The following is an 18,520-nucleotide window of genomic DNA, read 5'->3' on the forward strand; positions in this document are numbered from 1 at the left end:
TTTATGTTCTAAACAGAACTCCTACCAGCATCAAATTGGACCTCACCTGTCCACTACAGTGCGGTCACTGAAGTACATAGTGCTACCATGGTGCTGTGATAAAGAATGGCGGCTGTTTGAGGGCAAAAGTGTGTTCACAGAGTGGGTACGGCTGGCTGGGGAAGGTTGTGAAGCAGACAGTGAAGCCAGCACGGAAGCAGCAGCTGAGGCAGTAGTGTTTTGGGGGAGGAAACGCCAGTCCCGGCTAGGCAGACCAGGTGCTTTCAACCATGGATGAGTGAACACACTAGCCAGAGGATTGTTTGGCTGGGAACAGAGAAGAGTGAGGTATAAAATATAGTTCAACTTATTTGTCATTTTGAACACCACTAATTTTGTGTTAATTTCAAAGAAAATGTATCTGCCCTTTGAAAAACACTTCATTAATTAAGTTCAGCTACTCACACTAGTGTCGGACTCGTTTGAAAACAGTGACACACAGAGTGGGGCCTCAGACAACAAAAGTTGGGTGGAGGGTCCTGATTGGGCATCCTGCTGGACTTTCTCTTTCAAGTGACTAATGAAGACAGAACTATCCTGTGGTGGCTGCCAACGTGGGTTCTTGATAGTGAAATGCATCAGCGACAGTTCTGTCTTTCCATTTTCTGCTTGCTGATAGACAGAAGCCTCTGTCTGGCCCTCAGACAGCCACTATAATAGAAGATTAGTCATTACATATTCTGACTTAAGAGCAGATCTTTAGTGGTTTAATCATATTCATATAGAGACAAAACAGGTATTTCATTTCAGATGGCATCAGTCACCTGTGGATTTCCATGGCGACGTATGTCCATTTGGGCAAAAGAGCATATATCCCCAACGCCTACCACTTCCACAGTGAAGTTGCGGAAAAAGTCTATGATCTCAAGAGATTTATGGCGCAGGAGGAATATAAGGATGAATGGAGTAATGACTGGGCTAATCAGTTCCTCCAAGATGAATACCTAGAAATATATGACATTTGATATGTGGGTGAATATGTCTCCATGTGCAAGTTTTGAACATGAGCCAGCAAAAGCATATGATTGAGTATGCATAATGTCAGAGCAATCCAAGTCTACCAGTGGTAAATCTATCATTTCATTACCTAATAATATATTACAAAGAACCGGTCAACAGTTAGGAGATGTGTTTCTGTTATACAAAAAATCGTTGATAACCAACCAGATGTATTTTAATTTATTGTCATTTCCTGTTAATGTCTTGTCATTGTATTAGCAAATACTGTTGAATTAAAACATAGTCATTTCCTGCTACCCTACATAAATATTTGTGAGGTAAAACACCCTAGTTTCAGTCTCACCGCCTTATACTGAAAAAGTTGAGCCAGCTCATCACGTGTTTCACACTTGTTGGCATTTCCCTTCCAGTGGTCAGGCATATAGTGGATATGTGCTAGGACACACTGCAGCAATTGCTCTGGACACCACACCATGTGTTCATCTGGGATAAATGATCTATGGACCACAGAATATAATGTTGACAATTAGGCTTTCTGCTGTCAGCGTTCAGATGGAATGACCCTTCTGAATCAGTTTAAACACCATCAGCTAAAATGCCCACCTTGTTACAGTGATGACAACACCCAGCACTGTAATTGCTGTTAGAATGTGTTGCACCGTCAGCACATCCTCATCATAGACTGTGAGTGCAATCAACACAGCCAAAACTGAGCCAGAGAAGAAGGCTACATTACGGGCCAACACAGCAAGCAGTGGAGAGGCAAAAGAGTTCATGTATTTGGCAGCTGGTTTATAGCCATGTCCAAGCCGTCCTTGCAGTTCATGGTCTAGTTCGTTGAAATGGCGGAGGTAGAGTCGGCCATATAGAGACCAGCGGCGTGCTCCCAGGCTGCCTGGTTCACGCTTGATCACTTCAGCATAGCTAAAGAATGCATAAAGTACCTGCCAGACTAGCACCAGAGGGCAGAGCAACAGGTTTGCCACACCTGCTAATAGGATTATCCGGCTTAATTGCTGTGCCAACTCCAGTCGATTGCTTGCACGCTTGTATTTAGGATGAAGGTTCCATTTGTTCTGAAAGAGTGAACCAGGACCCCAAAAGAGAATAAGTTCAAAATTGTATTTGAGTCCCTGTGTGAGAAAAACAACTTCACCCAACATGGGGAGATGTAGCCGCACGGGTAGCACTGATTTGTTGACCATGGCCACAGTGTAGTTCTTGAAACGTAGGATTCTGTGGTAGATATCCAGTTCTGTGAGCTCTTTTTTGTGGATGCATATCTGCTGTTCACGCTGCAAGCTGATGAGACGGTCTTGCACTTCCTGCCAAGTAAAGTTACAGAGCTCATCCTGAAGACATAAGACACAAAAGCAATCATTACTTTTAAGATTTGTACACTACACTTAGATAAGACATTTGTGAGAACAAATGTGTAATTTACATTGCATAAATATTTGTAATTCTACAACAAAACACACTTGGTAAGGTCCTAGTATTATCTTCATGTAAAACTTGTAGAACCATGTGCATGCACAGTTCCATGATTAATGCATAGAGGCTTTTGGTCAGAGCTACTGAGCACAATGCACACACGTAATATGCCTATTCCCTTCATAAGTGGGTCGAGTCAAAATAAAATCATATGGTATGTGAACATACTTAAAGGATAATTCCAGTATTTTGGTCAGTGACATATAAGGGTTGGTAAGATGAGAAAATTAAAAATATGTTAAAACCTTTAAAACAAAACATGCCTGAGATTTGCTAAAGTGTATACTTTGTATTTCTGTTGTATTCATATTATTTAATATGACGTGTATACTATTTTTTAACAAAAGATAGAACTAACAGCCTGTTAAATTGTCAAATGGTCACAAAAATGACAAATATCTAATATGTCTCACCTCCTAGAGTTCATGCAATTGCTCTCATGAAAGTTTATTTTGTAATATCCTATGAGAATATGTTTATTATATTTATTTCTAAATTTAAATTATATGGGTTTTTCATTGTACTGAGCAAGACCATATGCTATAAACATCTTCTTTTATGTCTATTCTTTGACCATTTGAGTAAAAATGGTTTAAACAACCATTATTACAGTGAAGTAGAGTATTAAATCATTATCCATATTAACTTTTTTGTACATTATTAGTCTTTTAGACAAAATACCGGTTACACCAATTGACATAAATCGGTTACACCAATTGACCATAAAACGTTTATAGCAATAGGACAAGAAATTGACACAGAAAATAGGCATCAAGGTAAACTGAGTTGGATATTTTGATATTCATGTCATTCATCATATTCCATATCAAATATCATTTCATAACATCAATGAAGAAACTTGTGTTATATTTGATTTCAGATCAGTTCTCATACAATTTCAGTCTATACCCATTATTTTCAAAGAGAGTGAGATAAAGGGCCCTATTTTTGCGATGCAAAACCTGGCGCAAAGCGTATTATTATTCTGATGCAAAGTTTTTTCCTATCTTACACTTCACTTTTATTAAATAATGTGCCCAGGGGTGTGGAAATTACGTACATAAGGTGTGGTCTGGCACATGATCTAAAAATCGCTATCTTACATCTAAAAATTATTACGCCACTGACCAAGAAATGCCTGGTCTATAGCGAAAGGCGCATTTGAAACACAACTGAAGACGCACTGTCACGAGATGTAAGCAGCAATTCCTCTGCAGAATAAATGACCTTAGGTTATTTATTCAGTCATTCGAACATTATAGGGGGAAGTTTTTCAGGCTATGTTTTTGCTGGTAACCCATTGTCAGTCAATAGTGAAAGTAATTAACTGTGTATAACTGTTTTGTCGTTGACTATTACACCACGGTGAAGTTAGTTTCACTTTGCCTATAGTTCAATTAATAGACAAGTGCAGATGTGTGTAGCCTATACTCTGCTAGGTTTTAATAAAGAATGGCTTAGTGGAATACCTGTTCCATACGGTCTTGCGTACAAGCAGATTCCTTCACCGCTGACTATCAAAATACTGATGCGCTGTTTGATGTTGCCCTGCTTGCTGTTAGAGGGAATGACAGATGTCCTCCTCATTGGTTTAAAGGATGTTAAGCCCAAAACACATCCATGACTGATTAAGAAATATAAGAGCCACCTTTTTACGCCAGGCACCTGACGTTTGATAACAAAACCACCCCAAATGTGGACTGGACAAACCCCTAAATGTATTTACGCTATTCGATGGTGACCATGCATTTTAGATGGCTAAAATAGGGCCCAAAGTGTGTGTCAGAGAGAATAAGAGTAAGTGAAAGAGTGGGTATGATCTTTTTTTAACAACCAACCAACAGCAGGATCTGCGTTCACTTGCACTCTGTGGCGAGACAAGTTTTCCTTGCTTGTAAGTGGCATCCATTGGGGGACAAAAGGTACATTTTATATATAATAAATGTATTTATATTATTTATTTATAATTTGAACATACTGTTTACATACATCATAATAAAATATTAAAAAATAATTATGGAAGTTTAAATTTAAAATGAAAAGCTTTGACATTTCAAAAATCGCTTAAATTGCAATCTAATTAAACCCTTTAAAAGCTATTGTTCATGCTAAACAGTTAGTCACTATTTAAATTATAAAAATAATATACTTGGCACCTAAAATTACATACTCTTGGCCCTGAATCTGACCAAACTGGTCTCAAACAGAAAAGAGTATGAAACTGCATATAAACTGCATATAAACTTCCGCTCAATATTTGAGCCTGAAGCAAATGTAAACAGCCCCGTTTCCAGTGGTGCAGTAATATCAACGTGCAATGAGTCTTCCAACAAAAATCAATGGGATTTTACAAAATGCCAAATAAAACATGACAGAAACTGTATTTCGCTACGCTACTTGTTTTGAAACATCAACGGACACCACTAACCACTCGGTGAGTTGCACAGTTTTGAAAACGAACATTAAGGGTTGTTTTAAGGACATGTTTGTGCATGCCCATAGGCAGCCACTGAAGCAGTAAAGGCGATTCAAATATCATTTTGAATCAACCTAACTTTTGAATTCTATGAACCATCACAGTGAGATAAATTGAAAATAGTTGTATGAAGCAATTGAAAACTACCATATAGTTAAAAACTGAACCTAGTCTGCACTCACTTAACACGTTGAGTGCCAAAAATGCAATATTGCGTTTTTAGCTTTTCTTTTAAATTACGAAAATAAACACACCTTATGTGCGATTTTGGGAACTCTATCATGAATAGAACTGAAATAGATGACGATCGAAAACTCATGAAAACGCACAATCTGGACATTTTATCATAACTCGGCTTTTGATGGTTGCCGCCAGGTCAAAAACATTAGAAAGTGTGACTGATCATGGTGTTTTGACATGGAACTATACTCTCCTTCAAGTGTAATAATCAAGGAACACCATGGGCGCAGCAGCACAATGATATCATGCAGCACCTGAAAACAGTCCCTGTAGGCTAACTTCCAGCAACAAGGTTGAGCTGCAGCAGACAAATTGGTTAGTGACTGGATTATTACGCCTGAATGAGAGTATAGTTCCATGTCAAATCAGCCTACAAAATCGCCACGTTTCATATTCCGTTGGTCTTATTACACTTTCTAACTTGAGAGGAGACAAGTTTTAAATAGGAAAATTACCAGAAATCTTTGTCACTTTTAAATGTGATGCTAGCAGGCGAGATGCTAATGGTCTAATCCAATTCAATGATCTACTGTATGCTAGGCTGGAGCTAAAAGTGGTATCGCCAGACTCAGAGAACAGCTGGATGAACTGGAGAAAGGTAAAAATCAATTGTTTAACTCAAGGGGAGGAGGCAAATGGGTGTAATTCCCCAAATGGTGGAATATCCCTTTAACTCATTGAATGCCGCGCTGTTTTCGGAAGCTTTGGCCCAGAGTGCCAGCAATCTTGATCATTGTTGACGATTTTTGTAATGTAGAGCCACAGCGTATTCTATGTTATAGCTATGGACACATACTATGGCTTGTTTGAAAGGTGAGACTTTAAGCTCTCAGTGGGTACAAACCGTTTATTTATTATACATGCCTCTGTTCCTAAGAAATCCCAAGCTAAACAGTGGCTAGTTTTCATCAAAATCCCTGTTTTATTTCTAGAAATGGAGATGTAGCGTCTTTGATGAAATATGAAGTGTTGCCTGTAAAGTTTCCGGGAAGTGACCTAGTGAGACCTGGCACCTAGTGATAAACCCACGAAAATGGCCTGGTTTTGACCTGATGTGCATGTGTCACTGATTCAACCCAAAGCGGCAACCATCAAAAGCAGAGTTTTAAGATTAAATGTCCAGATGAAAAATGTCGCGATTGTGAGTTTTTCGATCGTCATATATTTCATTTCCATTCATCACAGGGTTCCCAAAATACATATAAGGTGTGTTAGACAGCTAGAGTGTCTAGTTTCGTAATTAAAAAAAAAAAAGCTAAAAACGTAATATTACGTTTTTGGCACTCAACGCATGGGAAGGAAAAACGTAATATTACGTTTTTGGCACTCATTGAGTTAAGTGCCCCCTGCGTTCCTCCAAAGTCTGGCACTGCTGCCCCACACCCACAGCAATCCAATTTTTATTTTTAAATCTGTGGTCCCCCGAGGTAGAACAATCTGCCAAGTCCTACCAGCTGTTTCAGACGTTGCAGCAAAGGATTGTGGGTAGTAGGGATACATCGATGCTGCCTTCAAAAACAACTACTATTCAGGTAATTTTAAGAAGTCTTATAAGGCAGCAAAAAGTCTTTTTTCAGTTTTGAACAGCACTTGTTGCCTCGCTCCCCAGTTAGATGTCTCTCGAACAGAGCCGATGTCTTCAAAAAACTCTTCCAAGAATACCTCCTCTCTGACAGCCTCACACACCTGATACGCACTTACCATGCTCTCCCCTCCTCCCTCTCCACTTCCCTCTCTTCCCTCCTCTACCTCTTCAATAGACCAAAGAACCTTCTTCCTTTTGACCTTGGAGTTTTCCCACATCTTTGGGCAAACTTTAGTAATGATTTAATACAAGCTTTGCCACTCGCCCATAAAGCTTTGACTGGTGAACACAGGCAATAATTGTTATACGCAGAGTCTCTCCCATCTCAGCTGCTCAATCTTTTAACTTCTTCAGAAGTACTTTGGTGGCTCTCCACCTGTTTTCTTGCACTATAGAGTGATTTTTCTGCCACTAGAAACTGAATGTGAATATTTTGTAATTCCATTTGAATTGATGAATTTGAGCAATTGTATTGAAAAATAATATTTGAATGTTATATTTGGAAATTAAATTCATAAGTTTGTAACTGAATCCCATGAACTGAATGTAATGTTTTAAAATTGAATTAATTTGCTCTGATAGAATGCACTTCCACGTTCAGTTCTCACACAGTTTCTCAGTTTCAGACCGCAGATCGCAGCTGTCTCTACATAAAGCCTGCAGGCCAAATTTGTTGCCAGTCTTGATTACAGTGACCTGAAAAACTATAGGCCTATTTTCAAATTACCTTTTGTTTCAAAGATCCTGGAAAAAGTTGTTCTCTCTCAGGTCACTTCTTATTTGAATGCTTTCAACATCCTAGATAAATTTCAGTCAGGTTTTAGAAAACTTCATAGCACCGAATCTGTTCTACTTAAGGTGCAAAATGATATTCTTTGCTCAGTAGATAATAGTTTTTGTGCCCTCTTAGCACTTCTTGACCTTAGTGCTGCTTTTGATACCATTGACCATAGCATCCTGTTAAAACGTCTGGAGGATGAAGTTGATCTGCAAGGGGTGGTGTTGAAATGGTTCACATCATATCTGAATGATAGAACATCCTCTGTAAGATTAGGTAATTGCTCTTCGTCCATTGCTCCTATCAAATGTGGTGTCCCTCAGGGTTCCATTTTAGGCCCTCTGCTATTCTCCCTATATATGCTGCCTCTTGGCTCCATTTTTAACAAACATAACATTCAATATCACTGCTATGCTGATGACTCTCAATTTTATCTGCCATTAACAGCCGATAGTTCCTGCATCTTGGAAAGCCTGTTTAACTGCCTTAAAGGAATTATCCGGAGTAAAATGCACTTTAAATCAATTTACGGATGATTGGGAGTACATACGTTGAGTTGACATCCAAATCATGTCATTCGGATGCGTTTTGAGAAAGTTCAATGTTACCATTTTTAGTCAAAACTCGTTAGCCTGGAAGTGACGCAGGCATGTAATTTCGCCGCTACAAAACGCTATTTTTATACCTCTTCTACAGTTCCAAACAACATTACACTTATGTGGTAGTGAGTAGAGGGTCCCTAAAGCCAAACCGAAGTATCCCGAGGTCTTTATGTGGTCGGATAAAGAGTCCAGAATGAATTTCATCAAGCCAGTACCTTTCCGGAAATGTTGCCATCTTTGCTGCCATCTTCAGGGGAAAGTCCGTAGGAGTCGATTTCTGAGTGTGAAGTAACACGCTCTGGAAATTCACAATTTCGTCGCCGTTTTTTTTAAAACATAGTCCAGTATTTCTTTCGAAATTGAAATGAAGTTGTATGGACTGGACTATGTTTTTTTTTTTTTTTTAAAAACGGTGACGAAATTGTGAATTTCCAGAGCATGTTACTCCACACTCAGCAATCTGAACTTAAACTGAAGATGGCAGCAAAGATGGCAACATTTCCGGAAAGGTACTGGCGTAAGTACGTATGTACTCCCAATCATCTGTAAATTGATCTAAAGTGCATTTTACTCTGGATAATTCCTTTAATGACATAAAGAGTTGGATGGCTGCAAATTTCTTACAATTAAATGAAAAGAAAACAGAGATAATTATTTTTGGTCCACTCAGCTCTGTTCTTAAGATAAGAAATGCACTTGGGCCACTGGCTGTAAATTGCCACAGTGAGGTCAGAAATCTAGGTGTTTTCCTAGATTCCTCTTTGAATTTCAATAAGCAAGTCAGTAGTGTGGTTAAGGGAAGCTTTTTTCAACTAAGACAAATAGCTAAATTAAAGCCCTGGCTCTCATATACTGACTTAGAAACTGTAATCCATGCTTTTGTTACATCTAGGCTGGACTATTGTAACTCTCTATATTTAGGTCTGAACCAATCTACCCTTGCTAGACTTCAATTAGTCCAAAATGCAGCTAGGCTTCTTACTGGAACAAAGAAACATATGCACATAAGTCCTGTGCTGGCCCAACTCCATTGGTTACCTGTCAATTACAGAATTCATTTTAAAGTTTTACTTTTTGTTTTCAAAGCCCTAAATGGAATGGCACCACAGTATATCTGTGTCCTTCTAGGCAACTGAGGTCTTCCTCACAACTTCTTCTATCAGTCCCAAAGGCAACCCTTAAAACTAAAGGTGATAGAGCTTTTTCTGTTGCTGCCCCTAGACTCTGGAACAATCTCCCTATAGAAATTAAGTCCTGTCCCACCATCAGTAGTTTTAAATTAAATTTAAAGACTCATCTATTTTCTTTGGCCTATAATGTCCATTAATTTCTCCCCTTGTTTGGTTGTTTATTTTTATTTTATTTAATCTTATTTCTATTTTTTTTCTGCATTATATTAACTGGCATCTAACTTTACTGTACATCTTTCTCTAGGCCTATATTAGTAGTAGTTTCAGTAACCATATGTTTATTTTTATCTACAATCATAATCTGTTTATTATTATTATTATTATTATTATTAAGTGTGCTTGCAAGCAGCACACTTATTGTTCTTCTTAAGTTTTATTATTTTTCCCTTCTCCCTAATTTTTTGTCAGCTCTAGCGCCTAGGCCCTTTGAGACAGAGACACCGTTCCAACTTTAAAACGTCCGGTCAGTACCGGTGTAAGTTGCTCGCGAAGATGATGTCAGGTGGGCGTGTCGTTCGTCCGCCATATTGTATTGAACAGAAAGTGAAACTAAATTTTCACAGGTCACAAATTTGGTCCGAACGCCACGAAACTTGACATACATTATCCTTGGACCAAGCCTCACAAAAGTAACCAGAAGGATTTTTGATTTTCGAAAGCGTTTGCCCGTCACAGCCAAACGAAATCGGCGGCGAAGCTCCGAAACAGGAAGTTGTCCATATCTCAGGAACACTGTCACATATCGATACCAAATTTTGTATTTGAACTCAGGACTCCAATGTGAGGGTGCATAAGCTAAAAAAAAAGAAAACATTCCAAAAGTTTCCAGCATTTGGCAAACCACCCACCCGTATTTGGTAACTATCACCTTTCACATTTGCACTTGCACTCCATTCACAATGCCTTCCAAGTATGCACAATGTCTCTGGGCAGCCACAATGTTTCTGGGCAGCCTTGCCCAATCATGATATCCTTGCTCAGCCATGGGATAGTATGGACTTACGAACTGAAGTGGTAAGGAGAACATTAGCTGTTTATTGCTGACATAGTACAGTTATTTTCACATTGACGGTATTCAAAATAAATTTTTCATTATTGCTAAATATCATGATGGGAGAGTATTATTAAAAATGTTACAAGTATGCAAATTTATATGTTTACGGGCATTTAGGTTTTACTGTGTTGTTTTGTTGTAAAGACATGCAAGGTATTCTGGGCCATGTAATATACAAACAGTGGTCGGCAGCATTAACTTGATTTCCATACGTATTAATATGAATAGGTGTTTCTGTAAACCTAGGGACAATAAACAGCCATCTCTGTTACAAAAACGACCTGGTAATCGCTCACTGAAGAGGAAACTATGATAAAAAGATTGTTTTCCTCAGAGCATGGAGTTGACGACACAAGCAATAAATGTCACGTTAATGTATACATCTGAACGCTAGGTGGCAACGTTACATTTCACATACATACGGTGACATCATTAGAAATATGTGAGCTTCACAAGTAAGGAAGGAAGGTGCAAATATTATGTAATTTATAATGGGAAATTATTGGAAATGTTATTTCTTGTTTATTCTAATTGCAAACCACACCCATTCGGAATCACACGTAAACATTTAATACTGAAAGACTCATTTCGTTTATTTGATGTTGCCTAGCAACGCAGCCTTCAGAGCAAAGATTCTAGAATAGGGCTTCAGAGAGACACGTTTTGAGTTTGTGGCCAAGAACCTAAAATATCGGTTTCCATGTCTATGTGCTGGATGGTGTGCGTCCTTTATGAAAGTAAGTGTTTTATACAGTTAACGTTACAGACATAATGAGTCATGTTGTAGTGGTCAACATAAATGTGCCCCTTCTGTTATTAGAATGCTAAGCAGAGAAGCATGCTAAGCAGAGATTTAGTATCATTCATTTCTTGTGTGGCTAGATATAGGGAGGAGATGTATGTTGCTAATTGGGATTTATGTTGTTTAGCGTAATGCCATGGTCATTTGATATGAGATGCTTGCACTCGTAACTTCGTCACTTGTAACTTTAGGACCGCTATTTAGCACATTAGCCCTAAAAGTAGCACCTGTGACAGCTTAAAAGAAGTGGGGAGGACTTCTAACTCCTAACGCGATGTTTTGAAATGCATCTAATATTGTCTACAGGAGCTTCCAATCGGAACTTGGCATAACTAAGGGATGCAATAACACCACCAACAACCAAAACTAGCCTACTCATTGTCAATGTGTACATTAAATGTAACGTTTCATGTGAATCAAATTAAAAAGTTTTCTTTGCAAACGTAGGCATAGGCATATGGTGACAGATTAATTTAATAATGCTGCTGTGTGTGCTGCGCGAATGAAGTGGCCACTTCTTAATGGGACCCACTGTATGGAAGTGGGCTAAGTAAAATAGAGATGTTTCAAATAAGGTTAATCAGAATTCTACGATATGCCCGCTTGACAACGGCAGAGATAGAACTGGCCTTTGGCCATAGCAACCATCCATTTAGAACGATTGGCCTTCATAGCAACCAAAGATCTGAGCTGTGTTGCAATGTGAGGCAAAGTATAGAAAGGTGATGAAATATACAGAGACAGGTCAAGAAATATAGTGCAATGTAGACAGTAGTATACAGTTGATTTACAGATGGTGGTTTAGAGTAATATGAAGTATTCCTTTATTCTGAGATACATCTAAGATAGGCCACATCAATAGGCTCTCAAAACAACCCCAGGCTCACAAAACAATCCCAAACAAATATAAGGTCTTTATAGAGCAAATCCATATAGATTATTTGTCAAATAAACCAGTAAAACATAATTTGTGGGATGGAATATATAACATTCACACTCATAGCTCATATTTTTTTTAAATAAATCAGTGAAAAAGTATCCTGACAAACAAGCAGCTTTTTAATGCCTTGGTCATATTTCATAATTTCAATTCCTCTGTAGGTTACCTGATAGCCCAGTTTGAGAGACGCAAGACGCGTGACATTATTTATTTTTGCAGCCAATCACTGCTGTCGTTTTATTTTATTGATTTGATCTCAGTTATAGAAGCTAAATTCGAAGGCAGGCCAAAGGTAAAATCCAACAAACCGCATTCAACCTGCATGCCAATAGTTGAATAGCCCTCTCCTAGAGCTTTTGAGATATTGCCACTGCTCCAACACTGAAAGGCACTGTTACAATGTCTGGATCAAGCCAGGTTCAGCATAGCGTATGCCACTGTCTGCTCACGTTGGTGACCGGACCAGGGCAAGCACACTTTCGCAGTTCCCGCCGGAAATGTAGTCTAGTTATTATTATTATTTTGTATTTTCATTTATTTATTTTTATTTTTTGTCATTTATGTCTTTATTTTTTGTTTTTATTACTGTTTATTATATTTCTGAGCACCTTGGGTCAATAACATTGCGTTTAAGTGTGCTATATAAATAAATATGACTTGACTTGACTAAAGTGTGGTCTGGTGCATGATCCAAAAATCACTACCTTACACCCTTTAAAAAAATAATTCCGCCACTGACCAAGAAAAACCTGGTCTTTAGCAAAAGGTGCATATAAAGCACAGCTGAAGATGCACTGTGACAAAATGTAAGCAGCAACTCCTCTGCAGGATAAATATCTTTAGGATTAGGATTCGAACATTATTGGGGTAAGTGTTGCATTTTTCAGGCTATGTTTTAGATGGTAACCCCTTGTCAGTCAATAGTGAAGTAATTAACTGAGAACTGTTTTGTCGTTGACTATGAGACCACTGTGAAGTTAGTTTCACTTTGCCTATGAGTTCAAACAGACGAGTGCAGATGCATCTATCTATCTAGTCACAAAGCCAGAACTGAGAGACTCAGGAGAAGTTTTTATCCCCAGGCCATCCGAACTCTGAACTCACACTATACTGACTTTGCACACATTCACTCCTCAGCACTCTCAAACATTTCCCAACTCTGAACTCACACTATACTGACTGCACTCATTCACTCCTCAGCACTCATGACCCCCCCCCCCCCCCCACACACACACACACCCACACACACCTACAAGACTTTTAGCACTTTTACATCCCTCACCCTATGCTATAGACCTTTCATTTATTTTCTTATTTCATCACACGTCAAAACACACACACACACATATCTGACTTTCTCCAACTTTTGCACATCTCCATAGAACTTTTTATTTATTATTTCTGATTTCTCCTCCATCTACCCATGTCCTGGATTGCCCCCACCCCACCCCCATCCCCAACACACACACAAAAAACACACACACTTACATCATCACTGTCATCACCTCACATACATACAGCACACTGCTTGCTACAGTAAGCCTCCTCTACTTGCTGCACACTGCCCCCCCCCCTCCCTACATACACAGCACATTGTCTTCAGGATCTTCTCCAACACACATCCTCTACATACTTACAGCACACTACACACACACAGTCACTGCTACACTCCCCTCCCGCCCACACACACATCTTCATCACTCACATACATCATACATACAGTACTCTGCTTGCAATAGTAAGTCCCTTCACCATACTTGCAGTACACTACCCCCCCCCCTCTCCCCTACATACACAGCACATTATTTCATCAGGAAGCTTCTCCAACACACATCCCCAACATACTTACAGCACACTGTCCCCCCCCCACACACATATTGCACACTGCCCTCTCCCCACATACACAGCACACTATCCCATCTCCCCTGTCATCCCCCCAACACACACACCAAGACCCCTGGCAGTTGGGTTAGCTCCTTGAGCCGTGGATCTGCCCAAGGTTTCTTCCTTGGTAAGGGAGTTTTTCCTTGCCCCTGTTGCTCTTGGGTGCTCCTTGTTGGTGCTCCTTGTTGGTGCCCCCCCCCCTCCCATTCCAATCCTCCCCCACCTTTCTTATGCAGCCCTTGCCACTTAATCTACTAAACCCCTCTTCTACTGCACTTTTTACCCCCCCCCCCCCCACTTTGCACAAATAGGCTGACACCAGACATAATTTCACTGCATTTCTTACTTCCAGTAACTATATGCATGTGACAATAAACTTCCTTGTATCCTTGTATCCTTGTATCCCTGTACACATCTGACTTCTGCTACAACACAGAGTCATGCCACATGCAGAAGTTTTCTGATGATACTGCAATTGTGGGGTGTATCAGGAACGGGCAGGAGGAGGAGTACAGGAGCCTGGTGGAGGACTTTGTGCAATGGTGCAAACTCAATCATCTTCAACTTAACACTTCAAAGACCAAGGAGATGGTGGTGGATTTCCGGAGGTCTAAGCCCACTCTGCTACCAGTCCACATTGATGGGGTCAATGTGGAGGTGGTTAGCACCTACAAGTATCTGGGTCTCCACCTGGACAATAAACTGGACTGGTCAGCCAACACTGATGCACTCTACAAAAAAGGGCAGAGCAGGCTGTACTTCCTGAGGAGGCTGCCGTCCTTCAATGTGTGCAGTAAGCTCCTCAGGATGTTCTACCAGTCTGTTGTTGAAGGCGTCCTCTTCTATGCAGTAGTATGTTGGGGAGGAAGCACAAGGAAGAAGGATGCGGGGCGAATTGACAGGCTGGTAAGGAAAGCTGGCTCTGTAGTGGGAGCTGAACTGGAGTGCATCACTTCACTATCTGACAAAAGGACCCTGAACAAACTGATCAACATCTTATATAGCCATAGACAATAAACATTAAATTAAAGTGCAAGACTGAAATATAGAACATGTATGTATCAAAATAGAAATATAGGACATATATATAAAAATAGAGGTAGTTGTGTTGTATATTTATATAGTCTTAACAGTTACATGAAGTTTAAACTTGTGCTTGTGTGACCTGTATATTTACATTGATATGCAGTATGCAGTAATTTCAAGTATATCAGGCTTGATGTGAAGCAGCAACACGTTAGGCTGCGCAGTCACAGTGCAGTTCCACAGGGCGGTGTTGGGGGGGGTGGGGGGTTAGGGTAGACAGGATCCTAGTTTCCTAGGTTCCTGGCTGGCTGGTGGGGGGGGGGGGCTGTCAGTGATGGGAGAGTGGGTAGAGTGTTCAGCATCCTGATTGCTTGGTGGATGAAGCTACTTGCCAGTCTGGTGGTGCGGGAGCGGAGGCTCCTGTACCGCTTTCCAGAGGGCAGGAGGCTGAACAGTTCGTGTGCAGGGTGGGTTGTATCCTTGACAATCATTAGTGCTTTGCGGGTGAGGCGGGTGGTGTAAATGTCCTGCAGGGAGGGGAGTGGTGCTCCAATGATCCTCTTAGCTGTGTTAACAGTGCGCTGGAGGGTCTTCCTGTTCTGATCTGTGCAGCTTCCGCCCCACACTGTGATGCTGCTGGAGACGATGCTCTCGGTCCCTCTGTAGAATGTAGTCATGACGGGAGGCGTGGCACTTGCCTTCTTCAATTTGCGCAAGAAGTAGAGGCGCTGCTGGGCTTTCTTCGCCAGTGATGCTGTGTTGGTGGTCCAGGAGAGGTCGTCGCTGATGTGCACCCCCAGAAAGTTTGTGCTGCTCACTCTCTCCACAGCATCTCCGTCGATGGACAGTGGTGGCAGTTGTTTGTGGCCTCTCTGAAAGTTGACAACAATCTCCTTGGTCTTGCTGACATTTAGTCTTTGCACCATTTAGCCAGCAGGTCTACTTCTTCTCTGTAGTGAGCCTCATCGCCCTTAGTGATGAGGCCCACCAGTGTTGTGTCGTCCGCAAACTTCACCAGATGGTTGGAGCTGTGAGTGGTTGTACAGTCATGTGTTAGCAGTGTGAAGAGCAGGGGGCTGAGCACACACCCTTGAGGGGCCCCCATGCTCAGGGTCAGAGTGCTTGAGGTGTTGTCCCCGACACGTACTGCTTGTGGTCTCTGCAACAGGAAGTCCAGCAGCCAGTTGCAGAGGGAGGTACTGAATCCTAGCTTGTCCAGTTTGCTGATGAGTTGTTGTGGTATTATGGTATTGAATGCTGAACTGAAGTCTATGAACAGCATTCTCACATATGAGTCTTTATTGTCTAAGTGGGTGAGGGCTGGATGGAGGGCAGAGCAGATTGCATCCTCCGTGGATCGTTTGGCTCGGTATGCAAACTGGAAGGGGTCCAGGGTGGGGGGTAGGGTGGCCCTATGAGGGTGCCAAAATGTGCTCATTCACACAGAGCACCTTACCATACCTTACTATGCACGGAGAATCACAGGCTCAGTCCCTGCCTCAGTCATTGCAAGCGCCTCTAGATAGATAGATAGATAGATAGATAGATAGATAGATACTTTGTTGATCCTCAAGGGGAAATTCAAGCTGATTTCAAGCTCTGATTGATTAATCACTATATGTGGATACTGTTTTTAGAATTGATTTAGATTAAGTGTTAGTTAGTATAATTTGTATTTTTGTCATTTGTATTTTAGTATATTTTTATATATTGTATTTAAGTTTAGTTAGTATAATTTGTATTTTAGTATATTTAGCATATTCTTTATCTTCTACTGTCCTTATTGCTTAGCTGTGTTTTTATATTATATACTTTAATTACTCTTTCTGCTGTTAGAGAATGTGTTGTGTTGTCTGTATGCTGCTGAGACCTTGAATTTCCCCTAGGGATCAATAAAGTATCTATCTATCTATCTATCTATCTATCTATCTATCTGAACTAGGTCTACTAACCTAAGCTACTATAACATAGTAACCTAAACAGAATATGTTATGAACGTTCAGCCTTAGATTTTCGAAGCTGTCAGGTTATTGAAATGGATGGACCATGACATGGTTAAAGACATGGTTAAAACGGGTTTGATAGCCCACTTCATTAAACATGAAACAACTTTAAACATTTTATTCTCTATCTCTACGCTGAATACTATTGCATGTTCAGATAGGCTAACTGCCAAGTGACCTTACCGTGCTCCCAAACGTCTCCTGTAGCACTGTGCCTGCGTGCACTTTCTGAGAGTTCACTGAATTATAACATCACGGATTGGTGGCCGCAAGGCATTTCAATTAACACAGAAAATTGTTATTTTTGTACATTTCTAATTTCACAAACTATTAATGAGACATTTTAGCTTATATTCACGTTGGAACTAGCGGAAGTATTACACATTTTAAAGACATCAAAGGGGCAAAAGGGCAGGTGCTAGAGCCCCTGTAGCCCCCCTTCTCTGCACGTGCCTGCACAAGCACACGCATGCACACACACACACACACAAACAGAAACACGTACATGCACGAATGCACAAACAAACTCACATGCACGCATGCACACACACACACACACCAGTGTTGCGTGGGTTTGGTCACAAGCGGCCCGCGGTCGCCGGATATTTTAATCAACCCGACCGCGAATATTAATTAGGACAAAATTATACCCGACCCGCGATCCGACCCGCTTATTTACAAAATGTGTGCTTTTGGTTATAGTCTGCATGCAGTGTGACAGTAGGTCATTTCTGTAAAACAAACTAATTTATTTAGGCATGCAGAACATAATGTTTGCGTAGGAGAGAGAATGAGAATAAGAGCGCAAGCACGCACGCAACCAACAAGGATTAGAACACTAGGATAAGATTTGAAGGCCATGGACATACATCTTTCTTTCGAAAACAGAAATGGTGAGGCAAGGTAGGCTAGAGAGATACATTGCTGGTCAAAACGTTAGCGTAAGAACTGGTTTATAATGCTGAATGAAGCACAAAGATTTACTAAAGTACATCCACTGTTTAAAGTCACAAACACAACGAACTGTAACTTTTATGCATGCGCGAACCTATACATAGGATGTGTAGTCTGTGCCATAACATTTATTCCTGCAGGCTGCCCATTTTGGCTGTCATACTTTTAAATGGCTTCGCAAGAAGTAGGCCTACATAGACCATAACTTACTGTCATCTTCTTTAAGAACTTTTCCCAATATTTCCCATAGCCTATATCGCTATTCCTGAAGGGGTGTCTATTATTTTTAACTCGCGTCTTCAGCTTCTTTACTGTTGACTTTACTGTATTGATGCTTTACTGTATTGATGCCAGCCTTCTCGTGATATTTTAAGTAGGCCTAGGCCTATTTGTAGAAAATATATATTTAATACATTTTAACTGACCCGCCGCAAATGACCCGAATATCATTAAAATATTTTGTTTATGACTCATAACCGCGGGTGACCGCGGT

General features: G+C 40.4%; 1 protein-coding gene across 4 annotated transcripts in view; it reads right to left on the reverse strand.

Annotated features, from left to right (window-relative positions):
* atg9b (autophagy related 9B) overlaps positions 1-18,520 on the reverse strand; it is a 98,993-nt gene that overhangs the window by 6,997 nt on the left and 73,476 nt on the right. For all 4 annotated transcript variants that reach the window (XM_042109332.1, XM_042109322.1, XM_042109317.1 and 1 more), the window contains 5 exons: positions 1,603-2,351; positions 1,343-1,496; positions 804-983; positions 445-690; positions 47-306 (listed from right to left, as the gene is read on the reverse strand). In XM_042109332.1, coding sequence (XP_041965266.1) covers positions 47-306; positions 445-690; positions 804-983; positions 1,343-1,496; positions 1,603-2,351 — 1,589 coding nt within the window. The remainder of the gene's footprint in view (positions 1-46; positions 307-444; positions 691-803; positions 984-1,342; positions 1,497-1,602; positions 2,352-18,520) is intronic.

The sequence above is a fragment of the Alosa sapidissima genome, chromosome 1 (genome assembly GCF_018492685.1).
Source record: "Alosa sapidissima isolate fAloSap1 chromosome 1, fAloSap1.pri, whole genome shotgun sequence".
Lineage (NCBI taxonomy): Eukaryota > Metazoa > Chordata > Actinopteri > Clupeiformes > Clupeidae > Alosa > Alosa sapidissima.